We start from the raw sequence: 15,411 nt of genomic DNA on the forward strand, positions 1-15,411 counted from the left end.
CATTCTGATGATCCATGCCTCGGCTGTCTCTGCTACTAGCGCGTCGACGTCACACAGGTCCCTGCTCGTATCAACCCACCAACGGAATCGACTGCTAGATCCTGTCTGACTAACCAATGTTCCCGAGCGTTCCATCAGAGCCTGATTGAGCATGTTCCTTCGTGGATTTCCGATCTTCTTTCCTTTCCTCTACTTCCGTCCTTGAACCTCCTTTGCCATTCTCACTTGCGGATCCGCTCCTGAAGCATCCTACAACCATTACTTGAGATATACAGAGAAGAGCATCATGACACCGGCGCAATGGCTGGGCGAACACATCCCGACGCTTCTCCGCCCGTCGATATTACTTTGCATTGCAGTATATAGTAAGTTGTGTCGTAGCTCTATTTTAGATGGGCCATACTAATTCATACTTAGACTTCTTCATGGCAGCATTTGAAGTTGTATTCTACGACTGGCGCCCTTTCACCCTCTTCAATATCACCAAACTCCGTTTCAAGGGCTTCGCCCGACTCTGGAAGAATAACGGCGAAGCAATGTCCGCTGAGATGCCAGGCCCCACGTTTTCTCTCTTAAGCCAATGCAAAGGTGTAGTCCTCGATATTGGTCCTGGATCCGGGGAAGTGCTTTCGCGATTCAACCCGGATCTTATCACTGCTATCTATGGGGCTGAGCCAGCCGAGGACTTGCATCCGGGACTAGTAAAGAACGCAGAGAAGAGGGGGTTCGGCAGCAAGTTCCATGCTATGCTTTGTGGTGCGGAGCCTGAGAGTCTAATCCCAGCATTACATAAGAGTGGCATCTTGGATGTCAGTGGGAAAGGCGGATTGGCGTCAGACGGTATTTTCGATGAAATTTGCTGCACTCGCGTGCTTTGTGGTGTTCCACATCCCGAGCAGACCATTAAGGGACTCTATAACCTTCTCAAGCCTGGCGGTCGGATGGTAATCTGCGAGCACGTGGCTAATCCTTGGAGGACTGAAGGCAGAGTGGCTGCGCGATTCATGCAACTCGTATATACGATTCTGGGATGGCCGTTCTTCATGGGTGGATGCGAACTTCAGAGGCATACGCCAGATTTCTTGAGGGACGCAGGTGAATGGGACAGGTTTGATTTGAAGTACTATGGTCCGAAAGACTGCATACCATTCATCGTTGGAGAGTTGATTAAGAAGAATGGGTCGCTGGACAAGAGTTACGCCGAGGCTGTTAAGGAGTAGTTAGAAGGACAGGTCGTACTGTAGATGGGTGTCCACGATGACAAACAGTGAGGCAGGTATGGATCGCAGCTTGCAAGAATGTTGTGAGGATATTAGGCCTTGGACAGGAGTTGAACATTTGTTTGAACTTATGACAAGAAAAGCATCAAAGCGATTGCTGGAAAGACACTAAAAGCCAACTCTTTTTACCATTATCTGCTCGACTACCATCTACCAAGACATGAGGCCGAGGATGACCAAGAAGGAGACCATGCCCCAGCGTTGACAGCATATCGTTTCCGGTGCAGCATTCGCCGTCTGCTCTGCTACAGTAGTAGCAGCTGTTGAAGAACCCGTCCCATCCGTACTAGATAGAATGATTGTTGACACAGTATTTGATGGTCCTACTGCTGAAGGTGGGGGATTGCTGAGCGACGAGACGACTGAGTTCGGAGGATCACTCGACGATGCTGGCGTGGGGGTGGCAGTGGCAGCTGAAGAAAGCGAGCCTGCATCTTCAGGCAAGTTCGTGTCGTCTGTGGGCGTGGCACTTGCTGTTGCGTCTTCTGGACTAACTGTCCTCGACGCTGCTACTCCTGTACTTCTTGCTGGTCTCGGCGTCGGTAGACTACTGGGTAAAGTCTCTGCATTATCGCCCGCGCAGTCCGCTGAACCCCCAAGCTTCACGACCATACCCACCCCAGCCATAGCATCTCCCAACCCATTCCCATCCTGGAACTGCTTGATATCGAAGGCTTCGTTATCTCCCGGCAATTGCAGATTCGTGATCTCTTTCCTACCGGGGTTCATATACATCAAGAAACTATACTGCCGGTCATCACCCTTCTCGTCGAAAGAGCCAGGAGCGATGTAATCGAGAAGAGCTGGAGAGCTAGTGTTGATGTTGGTGATTTCGAAGTTGTTCTTGAAGTTTGCACGGGCGTAGTGAAGTTTCCGAGAGTTTGGACAAGTGGTGTCGACCATAATAATTGTGTATAATGTGCTAGGAGAGATGCCACTGCTATCACCAAGGGCAAATGTAGGCTCCTCCGCTACCGCTGAATGGATATGAGATTCCATGTCTTATGTTAAGATGAAGAACTAACCGTCTTTCTCAAAAACTGTTCCATCCTTGAAGCCATTGACTGCGTCGCTAGTGAATGAGACCTGTACTTCGTCGCCACCTGGACGGAAGCCAGATTGAAGATCATCAGGTACAATAGTTTCGTCTTGCGCTGCGGTCAATGTAATGAGAGCAGCGATGAATATAGCATGTCTGAGGTGAAGGATAACCATGATGTGCAGATTAGAGAACAAAAGAGGATTGATATCAGATGAAAAGGATTGGGCTGAAACACGATTCGATAATGTAACTGTCCTGATTCTCCGAGTATGTTGTAGCCACAGGATATATACATCCTCCACTGTTATCGCATACTCTGCCCAGGTGAAGTCCAAGGCCGAGATCCAAGCCGCATACACCGCCCCAAACTGTCCGTTGCGCCCCAATCTCTGCGAAAGCCGTTGCATCCTGGCAGACATAGGTCAAAATAGAGCTCAGCATTGAACAGCCGCTGGTCTCCAGACGATAAGCGCGCAGGATCGCTGTATTGCCGTTCTTAGCGGTTTGTAGGCGCCCGGGTGTGCCTGTCAGCTGCTTCAGTTTCATCTTGTTTCGGGAGCCGGGCAGCCGGGCGCTTCTGCCAAAGGATCTGCCTTCGGCGTGTTTGCACATCTACGCCGCATATTTTGTTGACTCCTGTGTTTGCGACAAGTAGATGAGGTGGCGTGTTGCCTGAGATGGGTGATGCGGGACTGTGGCTGCCACGCTCTTTAGTCTTGGAGGAACGGTACAGCGCACGTCAAGTGAACTCTGCGAGAACCGTTTCAAATCTATCAAGTATGATGTTTCGACATGTCTTCGTGCAAGACTGAATATTGCTAACTATTCCTTGGAGTGGTAATGTGGGAGTAGATTAGCAGAATCAGATGAATCCAGGGTTCAACAGCGACGCATAACACACATATCGCAGCAATACGTTGCTAAAACGCTAACAGCGACCTGAATGAAAGCGAGTGAAGACAATATGTGTTGCTTCGAGAAACAAATGGAACGCTATGTTCTCGTGTTTGCCCATCCGGAGCTGGTTGTTCCGGCGCCGCACCCCGCCAAGGCTCGCTTAGCATTTTCGCGCAACCCACGCAAAAGGTATCGCGAATCTGACACCTCGACCCATCTACATCGTCAACTCATACAACCGCCAAAATGACGAAGCGTACGAGCCCTTCAGCCCTTGGATATGGATAATTATTGATTGCGACTGCAGGCACAAAGAAGGTCGGCATCACCGGAAAGTACGGTACCCGTTACGGTGCCTCGCTCCGTAAGCAGGTCAAGAAGATGGAGGTGCGCACACCCACACAACCCTAGTACAGCATCAACCGAACGAGTCGCTCACATCTACGATAGATCACACAACACGCCCGCTACGTCTGCCAATTCTGCGGAAAGAACTCTGTCAAGCGTGAGGCCGTCGGTATCTGGAACTGCCGATCTTGCCGCAAGACCACTGCTGGAGGAGCCTACACCGTCTCGTAAGACTCCCCACACATCGTCGCACCCATACACCATCGTCGAGAGACTTGCTATGTCTGTAGAGAACAGGACAATGCTAACCGCTATCCACAGCACTCCCGCTGCCGCCGCCACAAGGTCAACGATCCGTCGTCTCCGAGAGATTGCTGAGGTTTAAGGGAACATTGGGCATTGGGGTGGAGTTCTTCGAGCGTTTTCTCTGCATCGGCAGTCATGATCCGATAAAAGGGCTCATTGCAGCATTCGGATGCCGGTCTCATAACGATCATGGGTTTATCAGGAATTCACACAAAGCAATGGCACCATCATGACAACAACAAATATTGTCTTTGTTCTCGCCTCCGCGGGGAAGCTGTGACGAATGCACTGGTGATTTTGGTAGAGACTCGAACATGGCTTTCTGTGGTTCGTCCTATCATATCGCATCCCGTCCATCGATCTTAGTCCCATCGCTAGTCTTACATGTTCATCGAAGTTCCGGGGTATACAGCGGTACCGTTGTGGTAGGCATGCATACCATCTCGACTCAAGACGATCTGCGTTAGTGTCATCATCCTGACACCTGCAACGACAACGGTGATCGTTGTTAATAGGAAACACGGTCACGGAACCAGAGTAACATAGACACGATACCTTGTATCGCCTCGCGCACAACAGGCCTTGGGCGATCGCTCGACTCGTGGAAGTCTATTCTGTGCAGAGGCAAACGCACCACCATTCACCCACATGTGACCCGAAAACTCGACAAGCCATGTTTCTCCCACCACTTCGACTAGTCTCACGTATTGCCATCTTGATCACTAAACTCTGCTGCACTTGCCACGGGATATGCTAAGAAGGCGATAAAGTATGTACGAGGTGGTATGACTTGTCATCCTCAGAAGTCGGTAATCTCTCAAGGGTGAAACAGGTACGAGTAGAAGGTACGTCCGTAGTGTGCAACAGCCCTATATGTTTGACATTATGCAGGATAATCGAGCCCACCAAGCATTACTATTGAGTGGGATAGTGAGGCACATGGTGGAGGCAGCGATTCGACGATCATCGATTTGACTGAAGTCATTCATCCACGAGGAACACTTGGATCAGACCACTGAACGCCGTTGCACGCGCTCGGGCACGCGCGGCCGCCGAGGATTAGCCTGCGATCTGGGTTTGCTCAAAACGTATGCAAATTCTGGCTTAAGGCTATCCACACGCGACGTCATGCCGCGATCCTGCCGGCCGGACCGCCCACTAAGTGGAGTTCCGCAGAGCCTCAACACCAAACTCTTCTGATAATCTTGGAACGCTAGAGCGCATAGTGTCCGTACACGTTGAGATAGCAGATTTTTCTCGTCCGATCACACTGCCTAACCGACACTGAGCGAATCTACTGAGCAGTTATGCACAGACACTATGACGTCGGATGTGAAAACACATGGATACCCCCTTACAACGGCTCATTATTCTCGTGCCAGCCTGTCGGGTGTTTACGGTCAGGCCATGAACAGGACGAATGCCATCCCACACCGCCTCTATTGGCCAACGATGCCGGTACCTCGCCGGTGTTGATAAGCAGGAGATACATGTCTGCTTTCCGCTCCTAAATACTATACTTCTCCCTGATTACGGTCGTCAGTCTGCGTCCATTTCTTTGCTTCCTCAAAGACATCTCCACTTTAAACATCAACCAATATGTCTGGGTACTACGGTCCATCCTTTAATCACAAATCCTCAAGACCTCCATCTTTGGCAGCGTCAAGAGCGAACTCATCATACAGAGCAGCTCGTAGTGCTCCTGTCACTCCTCGAAATGGTTCAATCACCACGCCTCGCAACGCTTCCATTGCCGCCACGATCGCTGGTACGACTGCGGCACAGACTGCCGCCAACACCGCTGCCAACACTGGTCCCACGACACCCGCATTGCTCTCGAGAGTGAACAGTAAACTGGAGAATGAAGCCAACGGAAAGGAGGAAACCCCTTCAATGAACTCGGAAATATTGCGCAACGAGAAGGGTGAACTCATGATTGGAAGGATCGCGGGCGGCAAGCATCTCACCGATGATGTGGAGGACATCGATCTCGGTTGCGGAGAGATCAAGAGAGTCGATTGCGACATGCCTCTTACGCTGACCGAGATGGTCAATCATGAAGGCAAGGAGTACATTGTCCTCAGCTTCGCTACTGGTGATAAGGAGAACCCATTCAACTGGAACCCTTGGTACAAGCGCAGTATCACCACGTTGCTCAACTTGATGACACTATTCATTGGTCTCGCGACGACGGCATACAGTTCGGGAATCAACAGGATGTGTGAGGAGTTTGGCGTCGCCACAATCTATGGCCAGCTCGGGCTGTTCACCTTCAACATCGCGTGTGCTATTGCGCCCATGGTACTGGCTCCCTTCTGTGAGCTTGTAGGCCGCAAGATTGTATACGCCAGTGCTTTCCTCTGCTTCTCGCTTATATTCATCGGTCTCGCGCTCGCACAGAACATCTCCACTATCATCGGTCTCCGCTTACTACTCGGTCTCTTCGGCTGCGTCGGTACCATTCTTGTCGGCGGCACTTTTGACGACATGTACGAGCCTCACAAGCGTGGTAGGCCAATGGCCATGTTCGCTTTCGTCGCTATCTTCGGTACTGTCGCTGCACCCATCTACGCCGGCTTCATCGACCAATCGCTCGGATGGCGATGGGTTGAGGGTATCCAGGGTCTCGCCAACATCCCTCTCCTGATTCTTATCTTCGTCGCCTTTCCCGAGACCCGTGGCGGTGCTAAGCTCCACAAGCGAGCCAAGCAGTTGCAAAAGGCCACCGGCGACGACCGCTACGTCGCAGAGGATGATATCTACACACCCGATGTCAAGTCTATGCTGAAGGCCTCTTCCGTCAAGGCTATCCGCATGCTCGTTACCGAACCTGTCGTCTTCGCCTTTGGTCTCTGGATTGCCTTCTGCTGGGCAGTAGTCTTCCTGTTCCTCTCCGTTATTCCTATCACCTTCGAAGAGAAGCGTGGTTGGTCCGAAGGTGTCAGCGGTCTGCCATACATCTCTCTCGCCGTTGGTACTTTCCTCGGGTGGGCTGCCCACCACCTCCAGATGCGCAAGTACAATCAACTTCAGGAAGATCCCAACGTCCGTATCGTTCCCGAACACCGTCTTTACGGTGCCATGTTCGGTGCTGTCTGGCTCCCCATCGGTCTCTTCATCTACTCCTTCACGCAATACGGATACCTGAGCTGGGTTGGTCCCGTCATCGGTCTCGCACCCATCGCATTCGGTATCTTCTTCGTATTCGAGAGCACATACTCCTACACTGCCGACTGCTATGGCGAGACCTCTTCTTCAGCTATTGCCGGTCAGGGATTGATGAGGAATACCCTCGGTGCTGTTACGCCACTTTTCGCAAGCGCCTTCTTCCATAACGTGGGCAGTCAATACGCAGGTCTCATTCTTGCGATGTTTGGAACCGTCCTGAGTTTGATTCCGTTTGTTATGTTCAAGTATGGACATTTGCTCCGCGCGAGGAGTAAGCTGGCGAAGGAGTATTAAGAGAAAGAGTTAGTTGTTTAGGAGTTAATAGCGCATTAGCGTAGCATAATCATTGATCACATCGTTACATCTCGTCTTATGATTGGAATGCTGTGACCAGTTTCTAATTGCTAGTCTTGCATGATTCTGGTGATGGTAACAGACACATTTGACTTCCCAGGGCTCTTTGCTCGTAAGCGTAACGGTACGCAGCAGCCGAGGTAGCCTACTGTCTGCCGCTGACATGATTTCACCGAGTCTAACACGTCTTTGCATGCTCCACTTGCATTGATTACATCTCTTCGCCCTATATTTCTCATAGTTCCAGAGGCAACATCCTACACAAATCGTGCAATCCAGCCCCTCACTATCGATAACGAAACCAAGGCATTTTCAGCACAAAACTATACCCAGTAATACCAACAGGTGTAGCTAAGCCACACTCCATCAGACTCTTGCGTGAGCATTATTATGCATCACCTACACAGTACGCTGAAAGACGAGGTGTTTCAGTTGCAAGCAAGAAGCTCGTCGCACGGAGTTCATTATGCGGACGCTGCCAGAAGCTTCAGTTTAGGCGTCTGTTTGGTAGTATCGACTCAGAGGATATTAGAAGTACTATAAACGACAACTGTCTTGAGTTATTAGGCGGCTCGCACCATGCACTCTGGCTATTAGGATCCATACCTACCTACATGTGATGCTATATATCACGAGCTCGGCACCAGAAGTAGGGCATGTTCACTTGAGAAGTTGTCCATATGGGGTTACATCGCTGGGTATTCGAAGAGAAATCTGACTTACCAGACCAATTCTCTCAACCCTGTGCTGGGCATCCTAGCATTCTACCAACAGAGAAGAAGAATTTGCCACCTGTGAGGTATCCTCTTCCTGCCCAACATTCCAAAAAAAGCTAGATTTGTCAGAATCTGGTCAGTGTGCTTTTGAACTAAGCCTGCGCTGGCTTGCTTCCAATGCGGCTTCCCGCCGAGAAGGATTCCCCAGTTGGCTTTGGACTGGCTGAAATAGTCGGATAGAATACTCTTATAACCACTTCAAAAGTACGTATTCTTGGGCGACAAGCGATGAGAGCACCATGAAAATAAGGATAGAGCTGAGATCTGGACTGTCGTTGGAACGGGAATATTATCAAAATCAGTATGCAGCTCTTTAAGATTACAGCAAAGCTCACTGTCTCTACGATAGCACAGACCAACCGAGTCGCTTCATCTGGATCGAGGCATTCACGTCTCAAATCATCGAAACATGGGAAGAAAGCCCAGAAGTGTGGTATCGTTCTCTTGATTCGTCATATGCGGGGAGATACTTCAGTCCAGTGGAACGTTTGAGCTACAGAACCGACGATGTAGAGTTCGAAGAAGCTCTGCCAGTGGACTCGCTTCTAGCAATACGTTTCCCTCAGCTTGAGAACAAAGAATGCGTATGCATGCAGAACACATGAAATCTTACTTTCTTGATGAATGGATGTGCACTTCTCATCCGCAATGTTGGGGGCATTGGGAGCGTGTGTGTTAACTGGGCAGGAGGTAGGATTTCAACACAGTTGCTCCAACAAAACGGAGGAATATCCGGTTAGGATGAACACATGATATTTGACATATAAAATGCTCATTCGATCTTATAGGTCCGATTTAGTAATCTCAGGTCGTGACCAGTAACACAACTTAATGCGCCGGGATTGGAGTATGCTTCGGTACTCATAAGCTTGAGTCGTCACCAATGTATCCCATGCCCTTCCTCCACCAGCCCCAAACACCTATTTTCTGCATGCTAGCCCCAAAATCTTTTACGCTCTCCACTTCTTCAAGTTTTCCATAAGGGACATCATCTCCTTCCTCTTTCCCTTCAACTTCCTTTCCCACAGGCTTCTTGACTAGCTGGAAGTCTTTATAACGTAACCTCTGAACATTTGCCACCCACTCCCTTACGCCTGTTTCGGAGCCTTGGCAATACATAATGCCTGGGCAACCGCCGTAATGTAGTAGAGCGTAGATGTGACAATTGGATGCTGCAGCTTTGAGCTTGGCGACCTTCTTGCGGGAGGTGATGTGATGAGTTCGAATTAGAGCGTTGTAGATGGTGTGAGACATGCCATCGATTTATCATCTCTCAAGGTAGAGAGTAGGCAGTATATTCGGAATAGTCTATTTGGAACTTCTTGATGAGACAACCTTGGAATTCACGGTGGACGCGCTTGCACGTGACGTCACTAGCGCTAAACGATTTTCCAAGATCGCGGAATGCTAATGACGTGCAGGGGAGGCTTAAACGATATTTCGAACGACTTCAACGACGACCGTATGGATCGCTGCTGTATACGAGACCATACATATGGAAAGTTATGAAGCCTACTTTGCTTCATAGAGTCGCCGCCCCATCACCGTCAGTTCTGAGCTTCCTGAGAGCTCAAGTCGCCAATGCATTCGAGCGGCCGTTGGCGCAATGCGCCCAAGTAGCCCCGCAACGACGCAGATACGGGACGCATATCGGGCTTCAAAAGCATTCGGGAGATGCATCATGCAGGACAAATACACGGGGTTGGAAGAAAGGAGAGGGTGCTGGAAGTAGTACATTTGCAACTTCGCAACGTCTCTTGAGCACGAAAACCTCACAACCAGTCTTTGAGACTTCACTTGCTGCTCCACAGACTACAGCTCTCTCCGTAAGAGATGTCGAACCCCATGGCCATCGAAGCTTCTCTACAACATCCTCAAACAATGCGTGGAACATTTTTAATTCAGCAAAGATGCGGAGAATGGCCCAGCTGCAACCACCGCAACCACCACCAGACGAGACGTCGTCGGGCGCAACAGGGTTCGGGAGTAGCCTTGGACGTATAATGCGACCTACGAACGAGCTCAAAATGCGTTGTACGGAACTAGATGAACATGGTAATGTTACACTTGTCAGTGGAGAGTTTAAGAAGAGCGAGTTGATCGCTAAGGTACGCATGGCAGGCAGAGCACCCCTCCAGATTGCACAACTGATGGTTGAGAATAGTACGGTCTGCTTCCTCGCGACCTTCGCAAAATTGATTCGTCGCTCCTCCCGCACATTCTCGTTCGACCTTCTGCGATCCTGATAAACCTCCTCAACCTTCGTGTCCTCCTAAAGCACAACCGCGTCCTTGTCTTCGATGCATACGGCACCACCGATTCGAAGTCGCAGTCCGTCTTCATGTACGATCTTGACCTCAAACTCCGCCAGAAAGAATCCACGATCAACGGCACACTCGCCTATGAATTCCGAGCACTTGAAGCTGTCCTCATAAGTGTAACATTAAGTTTGGAAAAGGAATTCGAAGGCGTGAGTGAGCCAGTGGTGCGAGTTCTGAGAGAGCTGGAAGAGGACATCGATAGAGACAAGTTGCGGTACCTGCTCATTTACAGCAAGAAGCTGGGTAGTTTCGAACAAAAGGCACGGTTGGTCAGGAACGCACTTGAGGAATTGCTAGAAGCCGACGACGATCTCAGCGCCATGTACTTGACAGAGAAGGCGGAGGGCAAGACACGCGAAGACGATGATCATACCGAAGTCGAAATGCTCCTCGAATCCTACCACAAGGTCGCCGACGAAATCGTACAAGCTGCTGAGAACTTGGTGTCTAGCATCAGGAACACCGAGGAGATGTACGTTGCTCCATATCTCTCTGGACCCTTTTTCCAATGAACTAACTTTCCACAGTGTCAAGGCCATTCTCGACGCCAACCGCAATTCCCTCATGCTCCTCGACCTCAAGTTCTCCATCCTCACCCTCGCGATTACAGCAGGTACATTTGTCGCCGCTCTATACGGTATGAACCTGAAGAACTTCATCGAAGAATCTGATCTCGGTTTCTTTGGCATAAGCGCCTGGTGTTCAGTATTCGGCTGCTTCGTCGCTGTATACGGACTGTCAAAGCTTCGTAAGGTGCAACGGGTTAGCATGTATGGTCATGGACCCGGTGCACTCGTTAGCAGGGAGCCAACTAGACCAACAGTAGCTCCAGGCAATACATGGGGCCTTGGCGCGTGGGGTGGTGGCAGTAGGAACGGAGTTAGTCGAGGGGATATGGGCAGCACGATGCCGGCCGGAGCACCGGATTTGGGGGGTGTAACGAAGAGAGGCGATACGCTCGCAAGTGTCATGGAAAGAGAGAGGGCGTTGGCGAGGAAGTTGGCCAAGGTCGAGCAGAGGGCTGATGATGCTGCGAGACGTTGAGGTGGGGTTTATTTGCTTGTGTTGAAGGCTTTTGTGTTTCTCTGGTCTGTCTTTGATCTCTGCTCAGATATCCCTCCTCATTTCTTCACGCTTTTTGTACGAATAACGTAGAGGCTCGGCTGCATAGCGATGGCGTTTGGGACACATGACAAGATGGGCATTCTTAGACGGGATATCCTAGTTGTATCGTCCATGTATAGTAGTATATATGCTCACGCCCTGTTTGGGCCTACCCTATCAACCAAGCACCTTGCGTTGATTTGAATGAATTCTTTGTGTCCCTTGTTTCGTAACGCCTGGTTTTCGGCTACTATGCGCCAATAGTCCGATCCATATCCTTCTTTCCACCGTAACCCTGCGCTCTCCTCTGCTTGGCCGCATTCTCATCGTCCTCGTTCAACGCTTCAGTACCGCCGAATCCGCCTGCTTATTGTTAGCCCACTATCCAATTTCCATTTTTGTTGACGTACCTTCAGTGTTCGCCTCTCCTGTTGAACTTGTCGTCTTACCGCCCATGCCGCCTTCTTGGATACTTTGTCCGTATCGAATCTTATCTGCAGGTGTAATGCCTTGGGTGTTTGGCGCGCCGGGGTCGGAGGTCTTAGTATGGACTGAGGTGCCTTCTGAGGGGTCTGCAGGAACTGATGGTTAGCAATTGCACGATAAAGGTGAATCTGAAGGGAAAAAGCATACCGCCTAATTGACCAGCTTGCTTTGCGTGAGGCTCGACAAAGGTGTGCACGCCCTCGTACTGGTTCTGGCGCTCGCCGCCGGGCTCGGTATCCATGAGCTTGTCTGACATATCTGCGGGTGCGAAGATTTAACTGTTTTTTTTTTGGGTATGAGAAAGAGGGTATATGGGAAATGTATGAAAGTGTTTATTGGGTGAGGTTGTAGTGGAATTGAAGCTCAGAAACTCGAGGTATGGGGAAAGCTCCATGCTATGACGTAACGACCAAACGCCGAACGCGAGACGCGCTCTGCAGCGCCAGAACACCCTAGTATGATGACACATTAACTACTTTTATCCTGCAAGCGAACCAAACATGCAAGTTTGCGTTTATGTCGAATCGAAATCGATACCCATAGCGTAGCTGCGATGATTGTTAGTCTCATGAGCGGTTCTCTGGAAGTGCAGCACATACCTTTCGTACAACCTCATGTACTTCGCGACGAAAGCCTCGAGATGAAAGATCTGCTTGGCGCCCATCTTACACCTATGCTCGTAGAATGCTGCCCACTTGATAACCTCAGGCTTCAGTGCGTCCTCTGTCAATGGTATCAATTTCCAGGTAAGCGTTTTTATGATGGTTGTAGAGTCGATGCAATGCGATAGCAGATCGTAGAGTGAAGCGCGGACTTGTAGAAGGCGTTGTGGAGATCGCTCCTCGACAATTTGGCGGGCGATCTGCTGGATGAGTGCTTCCCAGTCAGGCGGTGGAATGTGCGTCTGATCTGTGATTTTCTCGCTGTTGATGCGTTAGCATGAGGTTAGACACTGGGGAAGAGGGGTCATCATACTTTTGAGCGTGTACTGCTTCGAACATTAACAGCGCCTTCCTCAAGTTACGCCCGCTGTCCTTCGCTATCCTTTGGTTCAAACTCTCAACCTCCTTCCATCCCTCCTTCTTGCCCACTTTGCTCAGAACACTACAAATCTCAGTCTCTGTAGGCGCTGCAACCCTCACAAGGAGCGTTCTACTCCTGATAGGCGCGATGATGTTGCTCGTAGAGTTCGCTAGCAGTATTAATCGCAAGTTGGGACTGTATTTCTCCATGGTCCGTCTCAGCGCTGCTTGCGCATCCCTTGTCAAGTGGTCTGCCTCGTTGATCACCACCACCTTGAAGCGCTGCTTTGCGCCCAGGTCGACCTGCTGTGTTTGGGCAACTTCCTTCAACAGGTCTTGTACGACCACTCTGTCATAGTTTCCGACGTCTGATGGTGTGATTTCAAGGTGGTATACGGATGCGACGATGTTGAACTCGAGTTTGCGGTTTGTGGTGGTCTGGAAGACGCGTGCATCGATCTTGATCTTCTCAACACCGGGCCCGTAGAGCTCCTTGAGCGTTGCAACAATGCGTGTCTTCTTGCCCGCCCCAGAGGGTCCATATACGAGGAGATGTGGAAAGTCGCCGCTTTGTGCCTACACAATGTTACGTTAGTCGTGCTGTGCCTGATAGATGGTGTCGCTGGCATCCTTACAAGGGCTCGTAGACGATCCGAAAGCTCAGGGTGATAGCTGAGCGCTTCAAGGTTGCGCGGTCGATGTTTGTCTACTAGTAGCGCCATTGTTTGACTTTGTTGTAGACGTGTTCGTGAAGTTGCGAAAATCGGTGGAGCGTGAGAGCCAGACGCGTCCTGGCGACGCGTAAAGTGGTGGGCTAGCTTGGCAATCCACACGTCAACGCCTGACCGTACTCTGCACTACACCATCCGCAAACAAAGATCTTTGGACTTTTGGTGCACCAACACAATCTGCTCAAGGAATCTTACCAACTCAGAATTCATCAACTGAATTGTCCTCTGATCCAGCAACCCCTCACCGAAAAGAATGCCCTCTCTAAAGGTAATCAGGATGACATCCGGTCGGCAACCCAAGACAGTGTGCACTCCTTACCCAAGATACACATGAATGTAAAAGAGCTACATACGTTACCCGGTGGAACATCCGACTTCAAAAGGTCTATGCTCAAGGCGATGCTTGCGACGTGGCCAGAGTGTAAGACATCGAACACTTATATTCGAATGAGACTTCCTGGATATCGTGACTCTGACTTGCCTGACGAAGTGAACTTAGCATATGAGCATATCCTAAAAGGTGTGCGTATGGAGTCAGAGTATGTTTCACATGCAGTTCATACAGGGACATTTCTTATCCACCCGTAGACTCCTGAGAACACGGACCGTGAGTCAGGTCCAAGCCAGAACTACTAGCTGCTGTTACCGCCTATTGTCACGCAGTGAGATCACCTGGCTCGTGAATTGTAGTATACCATCATCATCTTCTTCTGTCAAAACGGACTTGCAACACGCTTCAGTCACTTCAACACCACTTCACTCTCAACTACGAGCTCTCAATTGTGAGCTTCCAGCTACTACAGGAAACAACCTTCACCACTTCGGTTTTCAACTTGCAGCTATCATGGTAATGTTCCGTGGGCCTTCACAAGATCTGTCATCTAGCTCTTCAGAGACGAGTAAGTTTATGGGGGAAGTATCAGACGAGATGGACAACTGTGAGAGCGAGTCTTCTGGTACGGAGCAATCGTTTAGTACTGCGTATGCCGCTACACCTCCAGTTCCTAGGAAGAGATCTAGGAAGGCTCGTTTCATCGAGCGATTCGACAGTGTCAAGCTGACCGAGGCAAACCTCACTGCTCTGCAGACTGGCTATAAGCACATAATGCTCAAGCCTGCCTTCATCATAGACAACCATTTCCGTTTCGAGCCGTCACCAGGCGCAAAGACATTCCGCATCAGTCGCAAGCCACTTCCGGATTCTGCGCGAGAAGCTGTGCAAAAGGTGAAAGACGAGACAGGAGCAGCTCAAGATCAGACGCTTACAAATCCAATGCAAGAACATAGACCATGTTTTCCTCGCTCAAATACCAACTTCACAGACTTCTTACCGTACCACCAAATTGGTACATGGCAACAGGTTGACAACGAAGAATGGCAGCGTCAACGTGCGCATTCCATCTCTGCTATTGCCGTTGGTCAGATGAAGAAACTTAGCACGAGCTGCGATGGCCTATCTACTCAGAGTAGGAAGACTGCGGGTCAGCTGAAGGGGGTGATTGTAAGGTCGTTGAGCGAGGCAGATTGGAACGCCGCATGTAGGTTTCCCTCATGTTAGCGATGAATTTGTAAATTA

General features: G+C 50.1%; 8 protein-coding genes across 8 annotated transcripts; 5 read left to right on the forward strand and 3 right to left on the reverse strand.

Annotated features, from left to right (window-relative positions):
• Positions 1-286: 286 nt before the first annotated feature.
• ALTATR162_LOCUS4240 (uncharacterized protein) lies at positions 287-1,220 on the forward strand (the record flags this gene model as incomplete). The annotated part of the gene is made up of 2 exons (XM_043311850.1): positions 287-365; positions 418-1,220. The coding sequence occupies 2 exons, from the start codon at positions 287-289 to the stop codon at positions 1,218-1,220; spliced, it is 882 nt and encodes a 293-aa protein (XP_043167785.1).
• A 210-nt stretch (positions 1,221-1,430) lies between these two features.
• ALTATR162_LOCUS4241 (uncharacterized protein) lies at positions 1,431-2,495 on the reverse strand (the record flags this gene model as incomplete). The annotated part of the gene is made up of 2 exons (XM_043311851.1): positions 1,431-2,257; positions 2,306-2,495. 2 exons carry the CDS (start codon positions 2,493-2,495, stop codon positions 1,431-1,433), a joined length of 1,017 nt encoding a protein of 338 aa, XP_043167786.1.
• Positions 2,496-3,465: 970 nt separating this feature from the next.
• ALTATR162_LOCUS4242 (uncharacterized protein) lies at positions 3,466-3,798 on the forward strand (the record flags this gene model as incomplete). Its single annotated transcript, XM_043311852.1, has 3 exons — positions 3,466-3,475; positions 3,527-3,606; positions 3,670-3,798. 3 exons carry the CDS (start codon positions 3,466-3,468, stop codon positions 3,796-3,798), a joined length of 219 nt encoding a protein of 72 aa, XP_043167787.1.
• A 1,674-nt stretch (positions 3,799-5,472) lies between these two features.
• On the forward strand, positions 5,473-7,335 carry ALTATR162_LOCUS4243 (uncharacterized protein; the record flags this gene model as incomplete). The annotated part of the gene is made up of 1 exon (XM_043311853.1): positions 5,473-7,335. One exon carries the CDS (start codon positions 5,473-5,475, stop codon positions 7,333-7,335), a length of 1,863 nt encoding a protein of 620 aa, XP_043167788.1.
• Positions 7,336-10,081: 2,746 nt separating this feature from the next.
• ALTATR162_LOCUS4244 (uncharacterized protein) lies at positions 10,082-11,536 on the forward strand (the record flags this gene model as incomplete). The annotated part of the gene is made up of 3 exons (XM_043311854.1): positions 10,082-10,279; positions 10,336-10,964; positions 11,020-11,536. The coding sequence occupies 3 exons, from the start codon at positions 10,082-10,084 to the stop codon at positions 11,534-11,536; spliced, it is 1,344 nt and encodes a 447-aa protein (XP_043167789.1).
• Positions 11,537-11,846: 310 nt separating this feature from the next.
• On the reverse strand, positions 11,847-12,338 carry ALTATR162_LOCUS4245 (uncharacterized protein; the record flags this gene model as incomplete). Its single annotated transcript, XM_043311855.1, has 3 exons — positions 11,847-11,959; positions 12,007-12,168; positions 12,230-12,338. 3 exons carry the CDS (start codon positions 12,336-12,338, stop codon positions 11,847-11,849), a joined length of 384 nt encoding a protein of 127 aa, XP_043167790.1.
• A 258-nt stretch (positions 12,339-12,596) lies between these two features.
• Positions 12,597-13,826, reverse strand: ALTATR162_LOCUS4246 (uncharacterized protein; the record flags this gene model as incomplete). Its single annotated transcript, XM_043311856.1, has 4 exons — positions 12,597-12,630; positions 12,682-13,005; positions 13,058-13,680; positions 13,740-13,826. The coding sequence occupies 4 exons, from the start codon at positions 13,824-13,826 to the stop codon at positions 12,597-12,599; spliced, it is 1,068 nt and encodes a 355-aa protein (XP_043167791.1).
• Positions 13,827-14,679: 853 nt separating this feature from the next.
• ALTATR162_LOCUS4247 (uncharacterized protein) lies at positions 14,680-15,393 on the forward strand (the record flags this gene model as incomplete). The annotated part of the gene is made up of 1 exon (XM_043311857.1): positions 14,680-15,393. The coding sequence occupies one exon, from the start codon at positions 14,680-14,682 to the stop codon at positions 15,391-15,393; it is 714 nt and encodes a 237-aa protein (XP_043167792.1).
• Positions 15,394-15,411: the final 18 nt, after the last annotated feature.

Source organism: Alternaria atra (assembly GCF_907166805.1).
Source record: "Alternaria atra isolate CS162 genome assembly, contig: 23, whole genome shotgun sequence".
Classification (NCBI taxonomy): domain Eukaryota; kingdom Fungi; phylum Ascomycota; class Dothideomycetes; order Pleosporales; family Pleosporaceae; genus Alternaria; species Alternaria atra.